This window comes from Rhinatrema bivittatum, chromosome 3 (genome assembly GCF_901001135.1).
Source record: "Rhinatrema bivittatum chromosome 3, aRhiBiv1.1, whole genome shotgun sequence".
NCBI classification, from domain to species: Eukaryota; Metazoa; Chordata; class Amphibia; order Gymnophiona; family Rhinatrematidae; genus Rhinatrema; species Rhinatrema bivittatum.
The window spans coordinates 541847331-541875271 of NC_042617.1; the positions used below are offsets into that span (position 1 = coordinate 541847331).

At 44.4% G+C, this 27941-nt stretch overlaps 1 protein-coding gene across 1 annotated transcript in view; it reads left to right on the forward strand.

Annotated features, from left to right (window-relative positions):
• Positions 1–27941, forward strand: part of LOC115088647 (neurofilament heavy polypeptide-like) — a 611587-nt gene that overhangs the window by 442469 nt on the left and 141177 nt on the right. Inside the window, exons 38-42 of the mRNA XM_029596909.1 lie at positions 4438–4485; positions 9494–9541; positions 16422–16442; positions 22241–22288; positions 25862–25918. Coding sequence (XP_029452769.1) covers positions 4438–4485; positions 9494–9541; positions 16422–16442; positions 22241–22288; positions 25862–25918 — 222 coding nt within the window. The remainder of the gene's footprint in view (positions 1–4437; positions 4486–9493; positions 9542–16421; positions 16443–22240; positions 22289–25861; positions 25919–27941) is intronic.

Sequence of the window (27941 nt, forward strand, 5' to 3'; positions counted from 1 at the left end):
TGATATCCAGGTGTCCTGAGATTGTTCTGAATTAGCAGGAGGTGGGGTGGTTTGCTTGGAACTTTCTCCTCTCTCAGTCACATACCAGCGCTCTCTCTCACACTGGCTCTCAATGACACACCTATACACACATGCTCTCAGTCACTCACATATACAAATGTTTTTTCTCTCTCACTTATATAGGCTCTTAATTACACATTTACACACATGCTGTCTATCTTTTCACGCTTACACACACACAGGCTTTCAATCACATAAATACATGCTGTCTTTTTCTCTCACACACAGACTCTCATTCACATGCTTACAAACATGTCCTCTCTTTCTCTCATTTACACACAGGCTCTCAATCACATACTCACATGCTCCCTCACCTAAATCAGCTCTCAATCACACAGACACACATGGTCTCTCTCTCTCATTTAAACACAGGCTCTCAATCACATACTCACATGCTCCATCACCTAAACCAGCTGTCAATCAGACACAGACACACATGATCTCTCTCTTACTTATACACACAGGCTCTTAATCATACATACACATGATCTCTCTCACACACAAAGGATCTCAATCATACACACATACTCTTTCAAACAAACAGGTTTTCAATTACAAACTTACACATACAGGTTCCCAATGGTAAACTTACATTCATGCTCTCTCTCTCACAGGCAGGATCTCAATCACAGACATACTCTCTTTCACATATACAGGCTCTCAATCATTCACATACATGCAATCTCTCACACACACAGGATCTCAAACACACATGCTTGCTCGCTCATTCATTCACTCTCTCTCTCCCCCTTCCCCCCCCCCCCCCCCCGGGAACTCGCGGCAGCAGCAGCCACCTCCCAACGCTAACCTTCATTTTCAGCCCTCGCGGAGGCGAAGGCGGAGTCCCATCGGCCGCGGTTGAAGATTTTCATTTTCCTCCGAGCCGCGCTGCAGTCTTCTTCCCGTCGGACACTAGCGTGCCTGCGCGGGTCTTCCCGCGCAGGCACCCGATGCTCTCCACTTCCTCTTCCGGGCCGCGGGAAGAAGAGAGCACCGGCGTGCTCTCTTCTTCCCGCGGCCCGGAAGAGGAAGTGGAGAGCATCGGGTGCCTGCGCGGGAAGACCCGCGCAGGCACCCGATGACTCCAGCGCTGGCACCCGGCTGACACCCGATGACTCCCGCGCAGGCACCCGGATGACTCCAGTCGGCGTGCTCTCTTCTCCTCCCCCCCGCGGCCCGGAAGAGGAAGTGGTGAGCATCGGGTGCCTGCGCGGAAGAAGAGACCACGCTAGTGTGGTCTCTTCTTCCCGCGCAGGCACCCGATGCTCTCCACTTCCTCTTCCGGGCCGCGGGGGGGGGGGGGGGGGAGAGAAGAGAGTACGCCGGTGCCGCTGACTCCAGCTGTCCTGCCGCGTTCCGCCCGGGCTGACAGCATTTTAAGCCCGGGCGGCGGAGGACCGGGGAGCAGCTGGGTCAGCGGGGAACCGCGAAGTATGGCGACACTTGTCTGCGAGCCAGATGCAGCCCTCAAAAGAGCCATATCTGGCTCGCGAGCCATGGGTTCCCGACCCCTGGCCTAAAGTATAGCAGGAAAAATACATTATTTTGTGATAAATCTTCATTATCATCAGTACGTACATGTCACACATAACGGTTCAAATGAAAAAGCTGTCTGAGGAGGAAAAAAAAAAAAAGAGGCTTTTCAAGCTATAAATTAGAGCCAAAACTTATACTGAATTCAGCAATATGTTTTTCTGCATGAGGCAAAGCAAAATCATTTGTCTGGGTTTAATGGGTTTTTGGGTAATTGCCAGGTTTTTGTGGCCTGGATTGGCCACTGTTGGAAACAGGATGCTGGGCTTGATGGACCCTTGGTCTGACCCAGTATGGCATGTTCTTATGTTCTTATGTAATGACTAAACCTCTGAGAGCAAAGCTGATGGTTACAAAGGCAAATTCTCTTTACTGTGTCTTTGTGAATTTTGCCAGAAACAGCCAAATAAATCCTCTTTTAGCACCAGGTAACATGTAAACAGTAATCCGTGATGGGAAAGGGCCTGTAGCTTTGATTATTGCTGTTATTATCGTAATTATGTTTTAATCTTCTGATCTCTATATACCCCCTTGTGCATTCTTTAGTCAAGAGGCCATTCCCTCATTGCAGGATTATCCCTTACAGAAAACATGGTCTACAGCTTTTTCATATATTGGTCCAAATTGTGGAATAATCTGCCATGTGTTTTGAGAGAGGAACCAGACCATCTGCATTTCAGGAAACTGTGAAAACTTACTTATTTAAACAGGCTTATGGACAGATAATTTATTTTAATCTTTTGTTTTAAGAAACTGTTATATACAGTTCTATGTGTGCTTGTGCTCTTTTATTGTAGTATGTGTGCCTATAATCCACACTGAACATTAACTTATGGAAGATTGTGAAATACAAGAATTTATAAATAAAATAAAATGAATCATTTGTATAGCATGTACCAGGTATATACAGCACTGGACGATCCCTACTTCTTGAAGCTTACAATCTAGTTAACACAGCAGACTCAATGAAAAACAAATAAAAGGCCTTGAATTGAGACAGTGTTTCTCAGCCCTCCACTGGAGGCACCCCTATCCAGTTGGGTTTCCCAAATTGCCATGATGAATATGCATGAGATAGATGTGCATTAGGGGTGTGCATTCGGATTGACCGCATTAGTGAAACGCAACTCATTTTTTTTTTTTACTTAAAAAATTGATTCGACATAAACGATCGGATTTCCCACATATCGAACATAGATATGTTCGATATGTGGGAAATCGCGATTGTTGAGCCAAAATAAAAATATAAACCCCCTCACCCTCCTTAATCCCCCCCCCCCCCCGACTTACCACAACTCCATGGTGATGGAGCGAGGAGTGAGGACGTCATTTCTGCAATCCTTGGCGAGAAGCATGTGACGTCGGCGGCACGTCGAGTGACGCGGCGTCACGTGATTCCCGGCTCGTTCGCGCCGGACGGCTCGTTCGGCCCAAAAAGAACTTTTGGCCAGCTTGGGGGGGTCAGGAGGCCCCCCCAAGCTGGCCAAAAGTTCTTTTTGGGCCGAACGAGCCGTCCGGCGCGAACGAGCCGGGAATCACGTGACGCCGCGTCACTCGACGTGCCGCCGACGTCACATGCTTCTCGCCAAGGATTGCAGAAATGACGTCCTCACTCCTCGCTCGATCACCAGGGAGTTGTGGTAAGTCTGGGGGGGGGATTAAGGAGGGTGAGGGGGTTTAAATTTTTTTTTTGCACATATGTACATATACCCAACTCATTGGATTTTTTTTATGTCCATATTGGCCGCAAGTGGGACCCCCTTTCGGACATAAAAAATATGAACATAAAATTTTGCTCTGCACATCCCTAATGTGCATATGTTGGGTGTCTAATGTATGTAAATCTATCTCATGCATATTCACCATGAATATCCTGAAAACCTGACTGGTTAGTTGTGCCTCCAAGAGAGGATTGGGAAACACTGACTTGAAGATGAGATCTGGTACTTGATATGCAAAGTTTGGGAAGAAGGTTGTATGGGGAAATGAGAGGAGAGGTAATAAGAAGCAGCAGAGTGAATGCACTGACAACTAAAGTCTAGATAAACCATTAATTGAATGAATTATTACATACACTAAACATGTTTGAATTAGAAATTCTTCTTTATTTTTGGCTCTTTATTATATTTTACAAAAAGAAAAGGCATATTCTGAACAGTTAGATTCAGCAAGATAAGACATTGCTAGTGGATCAATGTTCTTGTCTAAAGAATCAAACTCAGTCCATTTATCTTATGATGTTAATTATATTTTCAAATGTATGTGGTATTTGCAGACTATGAGTGAAGGAAACATTTGGTTTATTTAAGCAGCTCTCGTCATTAGGCAAATGTAAAACAGAACATAAAGACAAGTTTATTGATCATCAGCCACCGTAAGGCCTAAATAATTGGCTTTTGTTTCACTTGTCTGTGCTTATTGCCCTGAAAATGAATACATGACAGAGCTAGGTCAGTTTTTAAATATTATTTATGTCCTGACAAATGTGCTCTGCTTCATGGACTGCAAGATTGTACAGGATATTCTTGTGTGGCTTAATATAATAATAACAGACTAGAAATTGTATAATAATCTTTGCCAGCAAACAAGACTACAGGAATAAAACATGCACACTTTAAATGTGTGACCAAAATGAGTTATAAGTCTGTGCCATTCATGTAAAGCTGTCTTCTCAAAAAAATGTAAAACCCCACTACAAGAGTAACGCTCGGAACCGTTCTGCCATTGGTACGCATGCAGAAAGTTAAAACGAATGAACACAAACAATTTGCTTGCATGATCTTAATAAATATAATACTGTGATGTGGACTAGTGTATCAAATATGTTCTAAATTGTTTTCTCAGAGCCAAAAACAGCAAAGCATGAAAAAGCTATTCTGCTTCACAAGAAAGGTAAGAATGAATGTGCTCTCTTGTGCCGGGTTTTCATAAAGGGCTTAAGCCATGGAAATCCATTTGAATAGTAACATAGCATAGTAACATAGTGGAATGACATCAAGGAAAGACTAAAATGGTCCATCCAGTCTGCCCAGCAATTTATCTTTTTTTATTATTATTATTTTAATTTTAAGGTAATAGTAACTGCTGCTCTGTGCAGGCCACCTCCATGCTTTGTGTTAAGGGTAATAACTGCCATTCTATGCAGATTACTCCCAAGTCTTCTGTTAAGGATATTAACTGCCACTCCATAAAGGTTACCCTAGCACAGGGGTGTTTTGTGAGCTTTATGCATTAGCCAGTGAGCCTCCTGGAGAGTGAAGGTGCCAAGAAAGGATGAGAATAGGAAAGGGAGGAGGCACTGAGGCAGCTGCAGGCTCTGGAAGGGATGGCAGCAAGCAAAAACTTTACAAAATGGAGCAGTACTGGAGCGCCGGGTGGGGGGGAGAGTCTGTCCCTGAGAGTGCACATGAGCAGCAGCAGAAAGGCAAAATGTGTATTTCTTGGTATCAGAATGTGTGTGCATGTGTGTGTATGTGTATTCTTGTGTCAGAGAGAGTGTGTGTATGTGCGTGTTTATCTTGGTGTCTGATAAAGAGATAGAGAGATTTTGTGTGTGTGAGTGTGTGCATATTTATGTCTGAGAGAGTGTGTGTGTCTTGTTTCTGAGAAAGAGAGAGAAAGTGTATGAGTGTGCCATTGTGCCTGAAACTGTGTGTGTGCCTTTTATCAGAGAGAGTGAGTGTGTGTCTTTGTGTCTGAGAGAGTGTGTGATTTTTTTGTGTCTGAGAGTGTGTGTGTCTTTGTGTTTGAGGGAGCGTGAGTGTGTATATTTGTGTCTTTGTGTCTGAAAGAGTGAAAATGTGTGTCTTTGGGGCAGATTTTAAAAGCCCTAGGCGCACCAATCCAGGAGGATTTACGCACGTAGGGGGATTACGTGCGCCGGGCCTATTTTCAAAAGACCCAGAAGCGCACGTAAAGCTCCGGGACACGTGTATGCCCGGGGCTTGAAAAAAGGGGCAGGACGTGGGCGGTCAGGGGCGGGGGTGTAGCCAGAGGCAGGCGCAACTTATAAAATAAAGGTATGGAGGGTTTTAGGTAAGGCTGGGGGGCGGGTTAGGTAGGGGAAGGGAGGTGAAGGTGGGGGGGGCGCGGAAGGAAAGTTCCCTCCGAGGCCGCTCTGATTTCGGAGTGGCCTCGGAAGGAATGGGAAAAGCCAGCTGGGCTACCCAAGGGCTCGGCGCACTTAAGGTGCACTATTGTGCACCCCCTTGCGCGCGCCGACCCTGGATTTTATAACAGGTGCACAGCTGTGCGCGCATGTTATAACATTGGACGTACATTTTTGCGCGCCGGGTTGTGTGCAGAAATGTACGCCCGCGTGTAGGTATTAAAATCCGGCCCTTTGTGTCTGAGTGAGAGTGTTGGCCTTTTTTTTCAGTGGCGCGTGGGGGGGATCATATTTCTCTCTCTTACTCATGAATGGCATGGCCACTCTCTGCCTCTGTGAATTTTGGTTCTGTTGCTCTCGACATGTGAAAGTTTGACCTCCCCTGCTGTATATCATGCATGCCATCTCTAAGTCTACTTTTATTTTTCTTTTCACAGCTTTATTCCCTCTGCATCATGCTCATGCAGTCACAAATATTCAAACTCAGAGTTTCACGCCACTCACTTTCAATATCCATAATCATCCTTTTTCTACATATATATTTCTAATTTACTCATATATATAGTGCAAATCCATGGGGCCATATATCACTAGAACTGTAATGATAGTAAAAAAACATATATAGTGCTGGCATTCTGCTATATTAAGAAGCAGGATTCATACACATTTTGTCTTAGCCCTACTATCTACAGTCATTTCTTCTTGACAAAAGTTTATGAACACACTATATATACCTCAAACCTCTTCTTTTCACAACACACACAACTCCAGATGAAAAATAATAGTGATTTGCTTTCTTATGTACTGTTATGTTGCTTATATATTAAAGCACATCCATCTAGAAGAGTACATGTGTGGTTGTGTTCTTAGAGAAGAGAAAAGGGATAGAAAAATGGGTAAATGTACCAGGTGTTGTACAGTCTTTGCCTCACCCACCCCTCCACCCCCCACTGGATTATCCCGCTAATATAATTTTGGTACCATTTTGTAGGTCATTCAGTTTGGAATTTAACAATACTTTACACATTACTTAAATTTATTATTTATGGCCGGAATGCACCATAGCGAAAAACAGTGTCAGATTTCTGTATTAAATGCATTGCATTTTGTGAGGCGCTTGATGCTGGAGCAACTTTTATTTCAAAAAAGTGGATTGCCGAAAAATTAGGATGAAGTGAAAACTGGGTTCAGAGGACATGGGGCAAAATTGCTGACAAGTGCTTTTCGGAATTTGGTAATGGTTGACCGTAAAAATTGTCTCAAGATAGCCAAAAAATTATTGAAAATTCTAGAAACAGGCAGAAAAACAGCTGTTACCCCACTCGTTTTAAAGCTGTTTTGCAAGCCAAGGGTGGGCACACCAGCTACTAATTATTTGTCACTTTAAATGTTGATTAAAATGGTATATTACGTGTTTCTATTAGGGATTTGCAGAGGGACGCCATACGTTGCATTCGTATTCGTCAGGGTGCAGATACGTTGCATTCGGCAAGGGGGGACCCCCGATACATTAATGCATTCATTCTTATTCTTTCCCGGCTAAAATTGAATTAACTACAACCCCCCACCCTCCTGACCCCCCCCCCCCAAGACACCAAAACTCCCTGGTGGTCTAGCGTGGGGTCCGGGAGCCATCTCCTACACTCACGCCCTCGGCTGCCAGTATTCAAAATGGCGCCGATAGCCTTTGACCTTACTATGTCACAGGGGCTACCGATGCCATTGGTCAGCCCCTGTCACATGGTAGGAGCAATGGATGGCCAAATTTAGATGGGTATGTTTATCTGACAGAGACTGAATCTGTACCCCCAAGTTTATTGAACTATTAGTAGAGTACATTATGATGGATTCTGGCCTCAAGTTAAGACTTGCACAAGAGTAGATAAGGTATGCAATGCTCTGTATTATGTTAATTGTGAATTGTTAGCAATCAAACTGCAGTCCTTAATTTCCTGTTCAGAAATGCCGAGTGACAAGTTTGTGGGATGATTTTAAGAAAAGTAGGATGTGAAAGATTGAAATAGGTTAATGGTGAGAAGAGAGAGGGTGAACACACTATGGGGTAGATTTTAAAAGGGTTATGCACATAAGTTATGCGCGTAACCCTTTTAAAACCCCCTGTGTGCGCCGAGCCTATTTTGCATAGGCTCAGTGGCGTGCGCAAGCCCCGGGACGCTCGTAAGTCCCAGGGCTTTGCTAGGGGGCGTGTCAGGGGGTGTATAGGGGGCGTGGTGTCAGCCTGGGGGCGCGGCCGAGGACTCCGGAACAGCCCCCGGGTCGGGTGATGGCGGGGGGGGGGGTGTAGATAGGGCTGGGGGGGGGGGTTAGTTAGGGGAAGGGAGGGGAAGGTGGGAGGAGGCCAAAGGAGGGGAAGGTGGGAGGAGGCCGAAGGAAAGTTCCCTCCGCGGACGCTCCGATTTCGGAGCAGCCTCGGAGGGAACGGGCAGCGCGTGCAGGGCTCGGCGCACACAAGTTGCACAAATGTGCACCCCCTTGCGCGCACCGACCCCAGATTTTATAAGATGCGCGCGGCTACCCGCCTATCTTATAAAATCCGGTGTACTTTTGTTTGCGCCTGGTGCGCGAACAAAAGTACGCGCGGGCGCACTTTTAGAAAATCTACCCCTATGGGTTTTTTACTGTATGCTGTAGGACATATCCATATTCATTGAAAAATATTCCCTGGAAACATATGGGATATGATAAGCTATCTTAAGGAACTTTAAAATGCCAAAAATCTAAAGACATGGCTCTTTCAAAAAGCCTTTGCATCAATGTCATGACGCCTGTCAACCACTGTTACTGAAAAGAATATATTGTCTTCTTATAGAAAGTCTATGAATGCACTCCATTGATACTCTTTGATAATGTTTATAGTAACAAATGATGTTACTTTTATGTTAATTTCAGTTAATGTTGATTCGAAGTTATACTGTAAGAAATAATTGGGAGGCAATCATTTTACTAGCACCATTTATTTTCTGTAAACCGATGTGATATGTCAGATCAAATGTCGGTATATAATAATAAATAAATAAATCTCATAAAAGGAAATGTGCTATATAATCACATTGGGGTAGATTTTCAAAGGGGTACGCGCGTAAGATACGCACATACCCCCCGAAAACCTACCCCAAACCCCCCCCTGCACACGCCGAGCCTATTTTGCATAGGCTCGGCGGCGCGCGCAAGCCCCGGGATGCGCGTAAGTCCCGGGGCTTTGCATAGGGGGCGTGTCGGGGGCTTGTCGGGTGGGCGGCACGAATTTCAGGGCGGGGCAGGAGGCGAGTCGGGGAGCGTGACGCCGGCCCGGGGGCATGGTCGAGGCCTCCGGACCAACCCCCGGGTTGTGTGATGACGCGCCAGCAGCCCGCTGGTGCGCGCAGATTTACGCCTGCTTTTGGCAGGCGTAAATCTGCCAACAAAGGTAGGGGGGGGTTTAGATAGGGCCGGGGGGATCGGTTAGGTAGGGGAAGGGAGGGGAAGGTGAGGGGAGGTGGAAGGAAAGTTCCCTCTGATTTCGGAGCGGCCTTGGAGGGAACAGGCAGTGCGCGCCGGGCTCGGCGCGCTCAGGTTGCACAAATGTGCACCCCCTTGCACGTGCCGACCCCGGATTTTATAAGATGTGCGTGGCTACGCGCGTATCTTATAAAATTCTGCGTACTTTTCTTCGCACCTGGTGCATAAACAAAAGTACGCGTGCGTGTAAATTTATAAAATCTACCCCAAAATAATTACATAAATGTATGTCTAATGATTTTTAATCTTGTATGACTTGTCTTATTGTTACAGAAAAAGAAGTTGTCAAACCTGGAAAATCAACTCTGCAAGTCAAGCCAGGTAAACAATGTATTTCCTGTCTTCATGTTACATGAAACTTTTATCAATGAATTCAACCTGGTTTATTGCAAATGACGGGGGAAGCTAGATCATTTAATGGCTTGGCACCCACATATATAGCTGTCTATATAGTCCAAATGTATAGTCGATATAGTCCAAATTTAGCCAAGGTTGCCGATGGCCACAATTTGCTTCTATTGTGCAAGATAAATAATCACTGACCAATGTGAAAGGAAATCATTTTAATTTAGCTGTCACTGGATGGGAGTTTATCAAACAAAGTGCATGTTATCATACTTCATGCTCTGAGTTTCTGCTTTAGCAGGATGGAAACTAACATAATGTCTCCCCTTCACCATTAGGCTCTGCATAATAGCTTTGATTCCTATTAACAGGTTAAAATGTAGGCTAAAGATAAATTGCTGTAAAAATAAATGTGTAAAAATCATGTGTGAGCCTCTTTTTATACCAACCATATTTGTTCATGATTGAGAGAGGTCGATATTCAAAGGCTTTGTCCAGGTAATTTGACGTTACAGGACAAAAAATGAAGGGCCAGATTCATTACGACTTTTATCCCATTTTGTGTCTACGGGAGAAACCCTTAGGGGTAGATTTTATAATATGTGTGCCGGTTTTATAAATGCACATGCATGTTATAAAATCTGTGGGCCGCGCACACATGCATGCCGGATTTTGTAATCCGTGCATGTATGTGCGGGTGGTGCGCGCGAGGGGGGGGACTTTTGCAATTTCCACGTGGCGACGCATTCGGGCTTTCCCCAGTTTCCTCCCAATCTGCTCCAATTAAGGAGCAGATTCTGAGGGAACTTCCCTACCCCCCTACCTAACCTTCTTCTCTCTTTCCCTCTCTTCTCCTCTCCTCTCCTCCCCATCCCCTAAACCCTAGCTATCTTTTTTATTTTTGTTTCATCACTTACTTCAGCTCCCGAGCTGAAGTAAGTTGCGTGTGCCAGCCGGCTACCAGCACATGAGTTTTCAGGACAGCGATCAATGGCACTGACCTGGCCTGCCCCCCACCCCTCCCTGCCCAGACCCCGCCCCCCGGCTCGCCCCTTTGAAGAGGCTCGACAGTTGTGCACGTACGAAGGTTTACGCACGTGGCCAGGCCTCTTTGAAAATTCACCCGGTGCGCGCAAGGCCCGGCCACGTGCATACACCCCCAGATTTACGCGTGTAGGGCTTTTAAAATCTACCCATTAGCGAATCAGGTATTAAAATTGAAAATCTCACCTTGCTTCTTGATTAAATTATGTCTAGGTACTCATAACATAGACACTCACACCCTTTTTGGCTCAGTCTCCCAATCCAAAATAATTAACCATACAAAATATAGCTGGTTTATTAGGGCCACAGCTTTAATGATAAATATTACAAACATAACAAACAGTCAAAAGGTTAGAAATGACTGAAATACAGAGAGCATCAATATGGTCACAACCTTCCTCTCCAGCTTTGACCCTGATCAAACATAACTTTACTTTGAACATAGATACAGCTACTAGCCAAAACCATATCCCTTCTAAGGCTACTAGCCCAATCATAACTGCTGCTGAACTCGGCCACCCGACTAGATATGATGAGGTAACTGAATGCAGCAGCTCACTTCAGTCAGCAACCTGTGGAGTCATTAGGCTCTGGAATACCCATTACCCCATTCTGGACATCTTATAAAACCTTTCCTATTGGAATCCCCTACAAGCAAAATTGAATTGATGTAGTTAGAATTGAATCTGATGCAAAGTATATTTATGAGCCAAACGAGCCAAATCAAATATTTGAACTAAATTTTCTACCTTAGTAGGTAAATGGGACAACATATTTTCCAAATCTAGGGGTTCATTCACTAAGCCATGTTAGGCCATTTAACATTTTTTGCAGAATGACATAAGCCCCTCCCCACTCCCCAACTCTGTCCCTTAACACAAAAATCCAGCCTTCCAGAGGCTGGGATCCTCTCACCCACCCTAGTCTACCTCCTGGACCCCTCCTTTTAAATAACAATTTCCCTGCTGGTCCAGTGGACCATGCCACTCCCACCTCTACTCCCAGACTCTCTTTGCCCATGAAAAGCTCCCTGGTTGTTTAGTGGACCCCTTTGACCCACCTCACGAAACCCCCTCTTATTCACAAAATTGTCATTGGTGGTGCAGTGGGGGCCTGGAACATGATAAGGGTAAAGGCCAAGTGGCACCAGTTTGGAAAATGGCCCCTCGCACACCCAGAGCCTAAGGGGCTTACTGTACCCTCACAGCACCACCAATGTCAATTTGATGAATAAGGGAGTCATCCAGAAGGTGGGTGTCAAGAGTCCACTACACCACCAGGCAGATTTGTATGGTTACAGAAGGGATCTGGGAAGTGGGGGTGGGATAGTCCACTGGACCACCAGAGCAATTTTCAATCACTAAGTAGGGGTCCAGGGAGGGGGTGAAGAGGCATACTTGGGGTGGGAGCAGAGCTTGTGTCATTCTGCAAAATTGTTACTACAACGGGCAGCCTGCAAGGGTAGCAGGGGATTAGGACAGGGGCATCTAAGCAGACACCTAGGGGATGCATGGAGGTATGCATTAATGTCCCAATGCACCCAAAAGAATTTAGCTATAATTTTTTAGTTGTAGCTAATTTCAACTCAAATAATGTAACATGCAAATTTTTCAGCAAGCCGTGGTATTTGATTTGCATAATTTAGGGTATTAATGAGCTCATTAGCCTGAAATAGCATGCTAATAATCTCATTTTAATATGTGTAGGGAGCTTTCACTGCTGCAGTATTTTTCTCAGCGAGAAAAACACCATGCAATTCACAAAGCTGCAGGGTCATTTATTGCAGCTTTGTTACTCCCACGATATTTTTCACTCAGGGAAAAATACCACCGCTTAGTGAATGAGGCTCCTAGTTGATCGCTAAAAATATGAGCACTGTGCAAGGGCCATCCAGTTTCTCCACGGCTAAAGGAATTCCCAATTCCTTGGCTATCCTCTCAAATGGGGCCACTAGATGCTGGTAGCCATTTGAGCTAGCAGGGGCCCATGAAAAGGAAGTCATTTTAGATAATTAATTATATTATCACATCCTGCTGCCTGTGCAACTACAGAGTGAAAAAAGATAGAAAATGCTTCAAAATAGGAACCAGCTACCATGTTACCCATCAGCATACATTTATCAAAAAAGTTTAAATTTAAATCCTAACAGATGGAAGGGAGTGCAGGTGAATGAGATAAAAGGTGAAAAGAAGTCTCAGTATCTGCTTTCCCCTTTAAAAGCCCACACCACAATCCTTTTGAAGTGCTATGGCTTGATGAAAAGCGGTATGGGGCGGATTTTAAAAGGCCGGCGCGCCTATTTTGCAAAGGCCGCCGGCGCGCGTAAAGCCCCGGGACGTGCGTAAGTCCCGGGGCTTTCGAAAAGGGGCGGGAGGGGGCGTGTCCGGGGGCGTTCCCGAAACGCCGGACCGGGGGCATGGTCGAGGCCTCCAGACCAGCCCCCGGGACTGGAGGACGGAGCAGGGCTGCCGGCGATTTGCCCTCACTATGTCGACATAGTGAGGGCAAAGGTAGCACCGGCGCCATTTTGAATATTGGCAATACGGCCCGAGTGCAGAAGGTCACTCCCGGACCCCCGCTGGACTTTTGGCAAGTCTTGTTGGGGTCAGGAGGCCCCCCCAAGCTGGCCAAAAGTCCCTAGGGGTTCAGCGGGGGTCCGGGAGCGATCTCCTGCACTCATGACGTCGGATCATAGGAACCAAAATGGCGCCGGCGCTACCTTTGCCCTGTCATATGATAAGGGCAAAGGGCCACCGGCGCCATTTCTCTTAACGCAGCCGTGGCCAGAGAGCGGGAGATCGCGCCGGGACCCCCCCACTGGACCCCAGGTAATTTAAACATTTTGGGGGGTTTGGGAGGGTGGGGGATTTCTTTTAAAGGGTAAGGGTGGGTTTTAGGGTTGTTTTGGTGTGCCGGTTTCCCGCCCTCCCCCCTCCCCCGATAAAACAATTTTTTAACCTAAAAAACTAAGACGATCAGATTCCCTCCCCCCCTCAGCCAAAATCGATCGTTAAGACGATCGATCACAAGATTCACATCCCTACTGTCTAGTACATTTGATTTAGTAGACCATAGTATTTTAATGAATCGTTGTTAGCAGGTGGGAATAAGTGGGAAGGTGATTCAATGGCTTTCATCATTTTTGAGTGATAGGGCTTCAGCTGACATGGTACGTGATAATCTTGCTGAGGTTTTTGCAGTGAAATGTGGAGTACCACAGGGATCAGCTTTGTCTCCCCTGTTGTTTAATTTGTTTTTAAGGCCATTGGGGATTTTGATTCATACTTTGGGATTTAAAAGATTTTTGTATGCAGATGACATCCAACTGATGGTCCCTTTGGGGAAGGATAAATTTTTGGTAGTACAGAAGGTTAATAAAGTTTTGCAGAAAATTTCAGATTGGTTATTAAATAATGGGTTATTGTTGAATGCATCTAAATCTGAGGTGCTATTAGTTAAAGAGAGAGAAGCCCCTTGTGACCCAGTAATGGTCAAATTTGATAAGAATAAAATTGAAACAGTGGAGAGAGTTAGGGACTTAGGAATCTTGTTAAATTCTGATTTCAATCTGGAGGCACATATTGCAGGAGTGAGATGGGGAACGTTTTTTATGCTCTCCGAATTATGCAACTTATGGGCTCTATTGAGCAGACCCACCATTCGTAAGGTTTTTCAGGCTTAGTTTACAACTATATCAGATTATTGTAATGCACTGATAGTGGGTCTACCTGATAGGTCTATCTGTCACGTGCAAGTGGTGCAGAATATGGCAGCACATCTTATTTTTGGTTGCTCAAGGAGGATAAGTGCTAGGGATGTACATTCATTTAAAATGAAAGTGAAAAATGTTATAATAGGGCTAATTTGTTTTATTTGGGCCCCCAAATGAAGCATAACTTATTTGTTTGTTTTGTTTTAAACAAATGCATCAGGACTAGATCTAGGGCAGAAACCCGGGCCTCACCTATGGAATAGGCTGAGTCCCAAAGCAGGGGTCACAGCCTATGCATTAGGCAAGGGCCCAGCTTTAGCCTTAGGCCGAGGCACCAGTGTCACGCATGGGCATAGGCCAAGGCTCAAAGCAAGGACCAAGGCCTAGGCCCGAGTGCCATGCCGGGGTCTCAGCAAAGGCCCAAATCCCGGGCCTTGGCCGAGACCCCAAAAAGAAAAAAAAAACCAATTGTGTACAATTGCCATACATCAAAATGACACCTGTGGCATTGGACCTGGTTTCATTCTCCAGCTGAGGCCAAGTTGACAGGCCTAGGACTAGGCTAAAGCCTTGGCCTTGCATACGATGAGGCCATGATGATCTACTGTGGCCTTGGCCCACCCAAGACCAAGACTTCAGGCCTAGGACTAGGCCTAAACTTCGGCCTTACATAGGCAGCCTCAGCCTATGCAAGTCTGAGGCTTCAGCGTGTTCCGAGCTGGCGGATCCCCACCGGACCAGGTAAGTGAGGGCTGGGGGGGGGGGGGGGGGGTCCTGGCCCAGCATTTTTCCTGGATGGTGGGAGGGAGGGTTTGTTTTGTGTTTTGGACGTTTTCCTGGGTGGTGGGAGGGAGGGTTTGTTTTTGTGTTTTGGACGTTTTGGAAGGTTTTTTGGGGGTTTTTTTTAATTGCTTGATTCGGGGGTTTTTTTTCACATGAATGAAACAAATCAAGCAATCCACAAACTGAAATTCATGAGAAAAAAACTCCCAAAAATGAAACAAAAAACGAAAACAAACTTTTTTTTTCCCCTGCCTATTCCTAATAAGTGCAGCTCCTTTGTTATATCAGTTACAATGGCTGCCAGTGAGAGTGCGGTTGAAATTTAAAGTGATGCTGCTGGTTTTTAAGACAGTAAGGGGAAAAGGGGCAGGATATTTTTTCAACAAATGTTGAAACCTCATGTACCATCTCAAAAGCTCAGGTCTGAGAATGATAATCTTCTGCAAATTTCAAACTGGAAAAAAGGATGTAAGTTGAAAAGTCGCAAGATAATGTTTTCCATGCTAGGGGCAGAACTCAGGAATTCAGCACTGAGGGAGAATAGGTTGGAGGAAGATTATTTGTTATTTAGGAAAAAGGTAAAACATGGCTCTTTAGGAAGTAAGCATAAGCAGTTTCTAGGTGCTGGTTGGGAAAGGAGGAGTGCAGTAGATTTCAAGAGGTAGTATGAAGATGGCTTGAGGCAGAGGTATGTCAGTAATATTTGTTTAGGGATACGGGAGAGTTATAAGAGGGAGGATAGGAGATGGGGTTTTTAATGTTTTTAATGGTGAAATATCTGCTGTAAACTGCCTTGATCTGCTTTTTAAGTTTGGTATTTGCGGTATATAAATATTAAATGAAATAAAATGAGCACTGACACTCAGTTCTATCTGGATAAATTTAATTGGCTATGTCTGATCAGAAAAATACTTTTCCTAAAGTTATCTGCTTAACTTTATGTGGGTATCTTTAGCTGGGGTATATTCAATGGTAGACTCATCTGGACAAGTGCACTGAATTTCCAGCTAAAGTTACTGCAGTGAAGTTGCCCGGGGAACATTCCCATTCACTGACCCGTTGGATATTTACCTCACACAATTTAATGAAAAAGCAGAGAAATTGCCTTATTTTCATCTACAGTTCGCGACCTGTGGTTGGTCACTACTGGTCTACTGAATGAAGCATTCATATGAGAGCTTGAAAAATACTATGTACTGCCAGTAGAGAAAATGTGTACTCTTAAATGGAGGATGAAAAACTGAAAATGAATAGACATGGGTAACAGCAATCTTTTTAAATCTCTACCCTATATATTATGTTCTCTTTATTTTACAGTCAAAACAAAGACAAAAGCAGGTATGATCTGTAATAATACATGTTTGACATCCTTAAGGCTTAATTTAAAAGCATGGGATTCGGAGCGTCTGCATTTGCTACAGTGCTTTTAATTATTTCTAGGTTGATGAAACACTTTGTGCTTTGTCTTTTTGCCTATTGGCAACTTTTAGAGAAGGCTGATGATTAAAATCTGCTTTCCTGTACAGAAATATTTTCAATGTGGCTATAATAAAGTCACACCACTAATTGTTTTCCTACATAATGCAAGAAGCCAGAAATGGTACAAAGAAGGGTAACTAAATTAGATAAAAGGATAGAGAGGAGGTTTATCAGGACTAGGGGCCAGATACAAAGATCAGACAAACGGAAGGCATAAAGAGGTAAATATTCCAAGGCGTTGGCACATTTTCTATGCATAAAAATGCAGTCAGTCATATTCAGTGGATTTTTAGTTACCTGAAAGCATGTAAATAATTTTAGATTGTGCATATGTTTGACTTCATAGAAAAGAGGCATTCCAATGGGAAAGGGCATTTTGGAGGCGTGCTTGTAAACCTTATACATCAACATTGCTACATGTTTCCAGAAAAGCATTTGTTTTCTGGCGTGCCTCTAGTGATCCTAGGTTATACCAATGGTTTGAAGCTCATAAGTATATGTAGCTAAGTTTAGCTGCATAACAACTTTATGATCAAACACAGTGTATGCGGATACCCATTACCCTGTATTAGGAACTCATCTTGTTTGATGCAAGTCAAAAACGTATGCACATACTTTTGCAGTTGATCACATTGCAAATGTCCTGTCCTAGACTCCTGCCAGTTTATTCAAAACACACCACAGTTCTACAAATTTATTAAAATTGTGTCCTTTACCATTGTTCACTTGAAGCCCCTCATAATCCAAGCAACATGAATGTTTTCCCAAAAGCTGGAGCCTTGCCTGGCCATAGTTCTCACTGGGAAACCTTTCATTTCAGCTCTTGCTGCAGTCCAGTCTGGGCTCAAATTCATGCACACAATAAAAATTAATTCCCCAGTCTTACTAGCTCAAGTGCGTGATAAATATCTCAATGCATGTTAGGATTCAGATTTTGCATTTAGGATGCAAGTGGGAGGAGCTAAGGAAATGAGGGTCTGCTAGCATGGAATGTGGAAGAGTAACGCACACTAACTCAGAAATAACTACACCTTTTTTTTTAGTGTTCTACCGACGTTAGTGGGGAAAATGTTTTTATTGCATGAGAGAGAGAGCGTCAATATGACATTATATATATGTAATGCATATTTAGCATATATAATTTGTACATTGTACTCTCTAGTTAGAGAGTGCATCAAGCTAGGTCGAGAGTACATTGTACAAATCTCATCTTTTTGCACCTTTCATTACTCCAAATCATATAAAATCTTTACTGACGTGCTGTTTGTCCCTCTGACTGTGCATGTAAAACTGCCCCCCAAAACATAGGCCACCACCAAAACCTCACCTGAGTTACTAGTTGCTAGAGATGTGAATCGTTTTCCATATCGTCTTAACGATAGAAATCGTGTGGCAGGGCAAGAAAATCGTGTTAGGCACGATTTTTTAGTTAAAAAATCGTTAAAAATCGTTTTTTCGAGTTAGTGCGCACTAACTGGGAGTTAGTGCGCACTAACTGAAAATGATACAATTTGACACTTTTCAGGTCAGTTAAGGTCAGTTTAGGAATGAATATGTATTCCTATTGGCTGCCCTCTTATTTATTCATGTTACCAAGCTTTCCACTGACAGTATATGGGGGATGGGAAATGGAAACAGTTGGTAGCTTGACAAAACAAGTAATGTGATCAGTCAATGTGACTAGAACTTGTGCCCTAACCCTGATACCAGGGGTATTGTGATCTTCCTGCACACAGTGCCCTATCCCTATTAATACCAGGAGTGTTGTGATCTTCCTGCACACAGTGCCCTAACCCTGGCACCAGGGGTGTTGTGATCTTCCTGCACACAGTGCCCTATCCCTATTAATACCAGGAGTGTTGTGATCTTCCTGCACACAGTGCCCTATCCCTATTAATACCAGGAGTGTTGTGATCTTCCTGCACACAGTGCCCTATCCCTATTAATACCAGGAGTGTTGTGATCTTCCTGCACACAGTGCCCTAACCCCTGGCACCAGGGTTGTTGTGATCTTCCTGCACACAGTGCCCTATCCCTATTAATACCAGGAGTGTTGTGATCTTCCTGCACACAGTGCCCTAACCCTGGCACCAGGGGTGTTGTGATCTTCCTGCACACAGTGACCTATCCCTATTAATACCAGGAGTGTTGTGATCTTCCTGCACACAGTGCCCTAACCCTGACACCAGGGGTGTTGTGATCTTCCTGCACACAGTGCCCTATCCCTAATACCAGGGGTGTTGTGATCTTCCTGCACACAGTGCCCTATTCCTGATACCGGGGGTGTTGGGATCTTCTTGCACACATCCCGGTATCAGGGATAGGGCACTGCACTCCCGTTAGTGCGCACTAACACGATTTAACGATTTTTAACGATAAATCGTTAGAATTTCTATTGTATTGTGTTCTATAACGATTTAAGATGATATTAAAATTATCGGACGATAATTTTAATCGTTAAAAACGATTCACATCCCTACTTGTTGCCCCTCTTACAGTGGTATATAACATTGACTAATATGTGTGCCTTCCCAGAGACACTCTCTCTCTCTCTCACAGCCCAAAATGGAATTTGTGAAAAATATCACAAATCCATCACAACATTAAGCATCCCTGATTTTCATAAACTCTGCCCAAATGCATCCCTTTTGACTAGCATACGCATCTCGCAATGCGTTATGGCGTTTTTGCGTGCGATAATGCCCTAATGTGATTTGATAAATAACCCTGTTAAGCAAATTATGATTAAAGAAGAAATCCTAACATTGAATTTGGCCTCTGTTTAATGTTTCTTTGAGCTTGGTATGCACTGGCACCTCTTTGGGGCAGATCCGTGTTCTGTATTACATACAGTATATGTGATCAGCAGCATCCACAATAATGACGCCTGTGCATGAATTCTTTCATTTTCATTATTAGAGCTTTTTTGTTGAATTAACCTCTTAAGGGGCATGTGGATAGGTATGATTGTCCTTCTGAATAATAAATCTGTTTTTTAATTGTATTCTTACCTAGCCCAACCCCTTTTCTTTCAGTAGAAAGGGATGCTAGGGAAGAACTTTTATGACAACCAAATATCTTCTTTAGGCACAAAATTGTTTTTCAAAGTTCCTTCCATTGCCTCTGCCCCTCTGGGTCAATTTGTTTCTCATGGACGTTGGACAGTCACTGTGTACTTTGGAGTGGTATAGCATTATTTTATAGCTGGGGATCTAAGAATTCAAACCTGCAGTCTTCTTCTCCAAATCAAGAAATCTTCTGCTGAGCTAAAGTAGCAGCTAAGCTCATTGGAGAGAACCCAATTTAATTTGGCTTGATGGTTCATACCCATCCTTTCATTAGTTTACCTTGTTATATTTATGTTCAGCTAATGGATACATGATCTGTTATACATGGTCCAGGCGCTTTAATTGGTGACTTTCAAGGAAATGCTTCATTTCATATATAATGCTTCTACTAACTGAAAGCAAAATCAATAAAAATATATCAAATCAAGCAAACTTTAAATAATATATCTGCTAATAAATAAATAAATAAAATCAAACAGCAATTCAAATGTGGATCCTGTGTTCATCGGGGCATTTCAGTCTGGCTGTAGTGGTGGCAATATGCTGAGGCCCAGGGTAAAAGAAGGAAGGCTGCCCTTAGTGTGGCAATGCCTACTGGCCAAAGGATGGTTTTGAGAGTGTCTTTTGAAATCTATAAATCTATTTTCTAGCACTCACAGTTTCACTGTTCTTCACAATTTGCTAATCAATTTACAGAATATACAGAATATAACATAGCTTTTATTGTATAGTATGGCAGTACAACTATACAAGTTATTAAGGTATTTCTCCTGCTCAATGCAAACGACCATAAGAATTGGTCATTTACATCACTTTCTGTATATTCCACTTTTTTCAATAATAGTCAATGAGATAGCCTCCTTACAGACGGGCTGATACAGTAAACCGCGCGGGAGAGCCAGCGAGCACCCGCTCTCTCAACATGCGCCCAGGGCACTCTCCTGGGCGCGCGATTCACTAAGGTATGCAAATTAGGTCCTGTGGTAATAAGGAGGCGCTAGGGACACTAGTGCGTAGGGATGTGCAGACAAAAAGTTTATGTTCATAAGTCCATAAGTCGAAAGGGGGGGTCAATTTCGGTCAATATGGACATATGTAGAATTCCATAAGTTGAGTCTATGTCCATACGTGCACCGATTCCCTAAATAAAAATTTAAACCCCTCACCCTCCTTAATCCCCCCCCCCCCAAGACTTACCAAAACTCCCTGGTGGTCCAGCGGGGAGTCAGGACGCCATTCCTGTATTCCTTTGCGAGGAGCACGTGACGTCAGCGTCACGTCGAGTGACGCGGACGTCACGTGATTCACCGCGCGTCCGCTCCGGGACCCTCGTTGGACCCAAACGGAACTTTTGGCCAGCTTGGGGGGATCAGGAGGCCCTCCCAAGCTGGCCAAAAGTTCCGTTTGGGTCCAACGAGGGTCCCGGAGCGGACGCGCGGTGAATCACGTGACGTCCGCGTCACTCCGACGTGACGCCGACGTGACGTGCTCCTCGCAAAGGAATACAGGAATGGCGTCCTGACTCCCGGGAGTTTTGGTAAGTCTTGGGGGGGGGGGATTAAGGAGGGTGAGGGGTTTAAATGTTTATTTAGGATCAACGATCGCGATTTCCAACTTATTCAACATAGCTATGTTGAATAAGTTGGAAATCGCGATCGTTTTCGCCTCATCACTTTTTTAAGTTAAAAAAAAATAATAAGTTGCGTTTTACATATGCGGTCAAAACGAATGCACACCCCTACTAGTGCATCCCTAGCGCCTCCTTATTAACAGAAGCGGCGGCTGTCAGCGGGTTTGACAGCCGATGCTTAATTTTACCAGCGTCTGTTGTCGAACCCGCTGACAGCCACGGGTTTGGAAAACGGACGCCGGCAAAATTGAATGGGCAGATTTTTTTTTTTAGATTTTTTATTTTTTTTTTATCTTTGGGGCATCCGACTTAATATTGCTATGATATTAAGTCAGAGGGTGTACAGAAAAGCAGTTTTTTCTGCTTTTCTGTACACTTTCCCAATGCCAGCTGAAATAAATTTCTGAGAGTAAAATGTGCAGCTTGGCTGCACATTTTATTTTCTGTATCGTGCGGGAATACTTAATAGGGCCATCAACATGCATTTGCATGTTGCGGGCGCTATTAGTTTCGGGGGGGGGGGGGGGGGGGTTGGCCGTGCATTTTCCACGTGCTATTACCCCTTACTTTATAAGGGGTAAAAATAGCACATCAAAAACGCACGGACAAACGGGAGTTCACGGTGCGCTCGGTCGAGCGCAACATAGTGCATCGGCCTGACTGTAAGAGTTTTAGAAAAGCTATTTCAGAAAACCTTAAACTCTTCCGTTAGGATTCTTCACAAAGCCTGTTCATTTCTGATACAGCAGAAACTTCCTATGTTAGATTTTATTTAATTTAATAGTTACCGTACTATAAATTTTGCACTGGATGATATGTCAGAAGTCAGTTATTCAGTTTTTCTCTACTGTAGTTAAGAGTATATAAACTAAACTGTGATGCAAGAGCATAAAAGCTAACATTTTTCCCATAGGGACAAAATGGAAAAACATTTTCATTTATTTGACTTTTTATTGTAGAACAAGAAGTCTTGAGACATGAAAAAGAAGTGCTGGCCACCAAACCAGGTACAGTAGATGTTATCTATTATCAGTTTTCATCTAATTGCATTTGGGGCTGATTTACAAAGCAGCAAATGACTATGCAGAAATAGGTCAGTAAGGTCATTTAAATAAAATTATAATTGCTTCATGGGGCTACGTTTTGCAACCAAACGTTCATACAAAAGCATGGACTTTTTCACAAAAAAAAAATAAATCAGTATATACAGCTATAAATCCCTGAGGAATAGTTAAGCATCCCAAAAAATATTCCATGTTAACTGTAGTTACTGCTGAATTGTTAATGGGCTGATCTGCATGATTTTTAAGCTCATTGTCAATTCAGTATGTTTTGCAAACAACTTTGCAAATGAAAAATAGTGGAGTAGATTTTAAAAGGTTGCGCACGGGTGTACATGTGCGCGCCCTACCCGGCAGCGCACATGTACACCCGATTTTATAACTTGCGCGCGCCGAAGCGTGCAAGTTATAAAATCAGGGGTCGGCGCGCGCAAGGGGTGCACAATTGTGCATCTTGCGCATGCCGAGCCGTGCTGCCTTCCCCTGTTCCCTCCCCCCTAACCTGACCTTCCCCGCTGTCGGACGTGGGTTAAATAGGTGCTAATCCATCCCCTAATGCAATAGGGGGATTATCGCCTATTTAACGCGCGTCCGTCGCGGAGTGAATGAGAGAGCGCTCATCACATGCAAATGCACGTGAATGAGGCTATTACTCATTCACTCCAAATGCAAAAAATAAATGTGCGTCTCAGATGCACCTTTATTACTCAGATATTAATGCCTGCCTGCAGCAGGTGCTAATAGCTGAGCGCACTGAAAAAAAGTACAGAAAAGCAGAAAAAAAACTGCTTTTCTGTGCTTTTTTTAAAGTTAAAAAAAAAGAAAAAAAAACCTCTGCGGGCCGCTTTGAAAACCGACGCCGATATGCTCGGCGTGGGTTTTCATAACCGGCCGGCTGCAGTAATGAAAACCGATGCCAATAAAGTCGGCATCGCTTTTCATAACCGGCTGACAGCAGTTATGAAAACCGAGTTTATCAGCATCGGTGTACATAACCGGCAGATCGCCGGTAACCGCAGGGTCGCCTTAGCAAGGAGGCACTAAGGTCGTGCTAGTGACCCTAGCGCCTCCTTGCTAGCGTGACCCCCTAATTTGTTTATTGCATGGCGCCCCACTTGCACTCTGGGGCCGATGCAATAAAATTGGCGGAAAGCGGGCGCTGATTTTTCAGCGCCCGCTTTCCGCCAATTTTATTGCATCGGCCCCAGAGTCTTACACTGTCAGAGCAATGCCGGAAGCAGCCAGGAGCAATGTAAGACTCTGCTGGCTCTGGCTCAGGTTTAAGGGTTTGGAAGGGTCCAAGTGAGTTGTGAGTGTAGGGATAGAGGTTGCAGGTTATGTGGGTGGCAGGACAGGGCTAGGTGACTTTTACTGAGATATTGTAGGCAGATGGGTCTCAGAATACTATGGTCAGTGTCTCTCTTTTTTTTTAAATTTTGGTGGATTAAGGTGGGGGAGAAAAGGGCACTATAGCTGGATGTATTTTAAAGTATTTTGTAGGGGTGGGGGCTCACGGATCAGGTCTGATGACCTGCAAGATTTTTTTTTTTCTACTTACCTAGCTATATACTGAATATACTAGCCGATAAGCCCGAAACAACGGGCAACATTTAAAAAAAATGTTTCTGTCCATTTCCTTCCCACACGCTCCCCCTCATTCTCCCCCCTCTAGTCTCCCTCCCCTCCCCTCACTCTCTCCTCCCTCTATTCTCCCTCCCTTTCACCTTCCCCCCTCCGCTCTCCCTCCTCCTCCCTCCCCTCACTCTCCCCTCCCTCACTCTCACCCCCCTCCCCCTCACCCCTCACTCTCTCCTCCCCTCCACTCACTCTCTCCTCTCTCCCCCTCACTCTCTCCTCCCCTCGGCTCACCCTCCCCCCTCCCTCTCTCCTCCCCCCTCCCCTCTCCCCTCTCCTCCGCTCACCCTCTCCTCCCCCCTCACTCTCTCCTCCCTCCCCCTCACTTTCTCCTCCCTCCCCTCACTCACTCCCCCTCTTTCAATCCCCTCCCCTTTCAGCTCATCCATAACCGGCAGACGTGGGGTGTCCCTCCCTCGCGCGCGTCGCTGGTACTGCTCCTCCCTCTCCTGCTCCTCGCTGCCGCCGCTCCTGCTCATCATCGTCACCGCCACTCCTGCTCGTCGTCGTCGCCGCTGCCGCTCCTGGACCCAGCGCCATTTTTTTTTTTTTGGGCACGCTGCGCTCTGACCGATGTGATCGCCCGCGCATGCGCGGTAGAGTTGCTCTCTACTGTGCATTTGCGACACGTCGGTCAGGGCTCCCTTATCTAGTAGATGTGGATAGGGTTAAAGTTATCCAGACACACATACCCACATAACTTTAGGATGACTCTGAGGAACAACCAGACTTATCTGGATGACAAGGTACCCAGATAACTCTGAAAATCTGTATGCAGCAATCCCCAGCATTTCCAGCATTGATCTGGTAGCAGTGCTGGAGACGGAAGCTATCAGTGTCACTGACTAGCAGCTGGGCTGGATAGTAATGCTGATGGCATACATTTCCAGCATTGCTGACACTGCAACACTAAACGTGCTCAGGATCACAGTGTAATGAGATTCTGGTGTTCTCATCCATCCAATACCTTTGTTCTGTAAGGTACTGGGTGGGGAGAAAAGGCCTTTTACTAAATTCAATTTTACCAGGATGGGAGCAGGAAGGAGGGGGATGGCTGGCATAAGAGTCTGGCTAATTCTTTTTCTTTTTTCATCAGAGGGTTGGGGAGGGGGACAGGCTTAACTAGCAAGGGCCTTTACAGTTTATAGTGGGGGATAGGAATTGAGCCGGGTCAAGCTTCGTTTTAAAACCGTAAGAGTCACACTTAACCGGATATCCTTAGAAGAAACCCGGTTAAGTGGGTTAGGTTATCCGGCCACACAGCCCTGGATTTGTAAATAGCACCATTTATACCTGTGCCTATGGCGGCAAACATTTAGGAGATAACACATGACATTGTTGATGGCAGATATAGATAACAATGTATTAGTAATGTAAAGGTCCACATTCAGTGCCACTTAGCCAGAGAAGTCAAAATGTATCTGCCTAAGTGGCAGCAGTTGAATAAGTGGCCATGATCAGCGGTGCCACATAGCTGCATAATTACTTATCCAGCTATTAGGTAATCAGCTAAATGGCAGATGGGGCGAGGACAAAACTGGGAGTAGCTGAGTTAAGTGGAAAAGTTACCCGATGAGCTCTGATATTCAGATTTGGCTGGATAACTTTTAGTTTAAAGTTAGCCAGGTAAACTTGTTCAGCTATCTTTAGGGTAGGCAGGTATATTTAGCAACATGCCAGCACCATTGAATATACAAGCTAAGTTAGCCAGATATGTTTATCCATCTAACTAGCTGAGTCACACACTGGCTGAATATGGACCTTTTGGTTTTCATTCTACATTAATTACATTAGCAACTTGTAAAATCAAGAGTTTTGATAGAATGATGTGCAAATAACTGCATGGACAAGGGTGGCTGACCCAATCATTTCTCATTACTGCAGGGATAGAAATCAAAAGACACGAAAAACCAACTCCACGAACCAAAGATAAGGTACCAGGTAAGGTCTGTTTATTCTCCGGTCATATTTTCTATCCAACCAAATTGTGGTGAATGTGAACAGAGACAGGTCTCTCCACCTCCAGTGTATTATATACTGTACATGGGGACATGTTTTCTCCCAGTTTGCTCTTGCACTACTAGAAACCTGCAACTCTGCCTGTCTTCCTCTGGTTTGTTGTAAGAGCTCAAACATTTGCTTACTTTTTTCTTCTATTTATCACTTTTACACATTATTTTTCAAGTAAATACACTTGAAAAAGGAAACACATGCGATAACACACATTAATACAAATATTAAATACGCAATAAGTATTGCAAAATTATATCACATGTCTATCAAGCCCACTATTTGGCCCAAGATTTACACAATCCAAAGAAAGTTTACATTTCAATAGAAGTAAATTGTTTCTAAGAACATAAATACAATTTTACATTTATCAAGAAAAGAAACGTGAGGAAATAAGCAAGCTGTGGATTCCTTATACTTTGTGAAGGTCTCAGCCTGATCTGAGCTCTTAGCCAGAGGCCGGTGAGGAGCTAAACTGAGGCCCTATTTTATTAACCAGGAAAGCACTCAGCTGTAATGGTTGATAAAACAAATATGATATCCCTTGATGTTTAATTAGACATTTGCACGGAAATGTCAAGGCAAATAATGAACCTAATTCAAGAACTCGAGGCTTCAACAATAAGAATTGTCATCTCCTCTTTTGTGTCTGTCTGGATATATCTGGAAATATTTGAATTTTTTGATTCAGGAAAAGCTCAGATCTGTGAGAGAAATATTTCTCAAAAATCCATTCTTTATCAGATTCTAATAAGAAAGCTCTAATACTGCTGAAATATCCAAATTAAGGAGTTTCTTTGGAGTTAAGACTTGTATATTATCCTCATCCACTTTTCTCCTCCTTAATGGGGGCATATAATAAACTTTCGCCATAATGGGTAAAGCATCTTCAGGAATTTTCAAGACCTCCATTAAATATTGTCTCCAAATATCTTTCGGTGAAATATATGCCACTTTAGGAAAATTTATACACCTCAAATTTCTCCCTCTCAACTGATTTTCCAAATTTCCCAACTTCATCTGCAATTGTTAGCATTACTTTCTGAATTAATTTTAACAGAATCTACCTTCTCCTTTGATTTCAAGACTTCATTTTCCACATCATTCATCCGTTTGTTCAAGCTTTTTAACATTGTCTGTAATAGTCTGCCATTATAATATCATATTCTTGTTGACTGTATTTATTGCTTCCCAAAGCGTTTTTAAAGAATAAAGTTGAAGCCTTACCAGGTCAGCTGCCTGAAACACCAAGTTCTCAGCCGTTACCTCTCTGCCCTCTGGTTCAGCAGCTCCAACAGGCCTTCCCCCGCCAACCCCAAAGGTCTCACTTTGGGCCACGTCTTCCTGCCCCAACAACACAGGCTCCGGCAGAGACATATCGGGGGTTAACCAGGTTTTCCCTGGACTCCTTGGGTTGGGAGTATCCTTATCTCAGCAGGGTTCGCAGGTGGTGTCCTCACAGCTGGGGAAAAGGTGTTAGCAGCTCAAGACCATCTTCTGGCTCTATTTCCCCCCGTTCGGTGGTCTGTGAGCTTCCCTTACTGGCAATGGGTCCACACCGGACATGGGCATCCATAGGTTCTACCAAGGATAATGCCAGGAGAGCCTCCAAGGCTAAGAGCTCCCTGGCTTTGTGCTTCCGCGCTGAATGTGGCATAAGACTCTCAAGGTAAACGACCAAGGCAGGAGCGACATGTCTGTCCATCTGACTCAACCCAAACATTTGCTTACTGATTGTTAGCGCTCACCCGCCAAGGGGGGGTGGAGTTAGTAATCTGTTATTGATCAGCTCCCCCAGAGGGGAGGAGCTGGCAATCTGATGTAGATCACCCCGCCAGGGAAGCGGAGTTAGCAGTCTGATATGGATCTGCTTCCCCAGAGGGGAGTAGTCAGCAAAGTGATGTACTCCATAGATGGTTAATGATCTGTTGTAGGTTGGATCCCACAGAGTGGC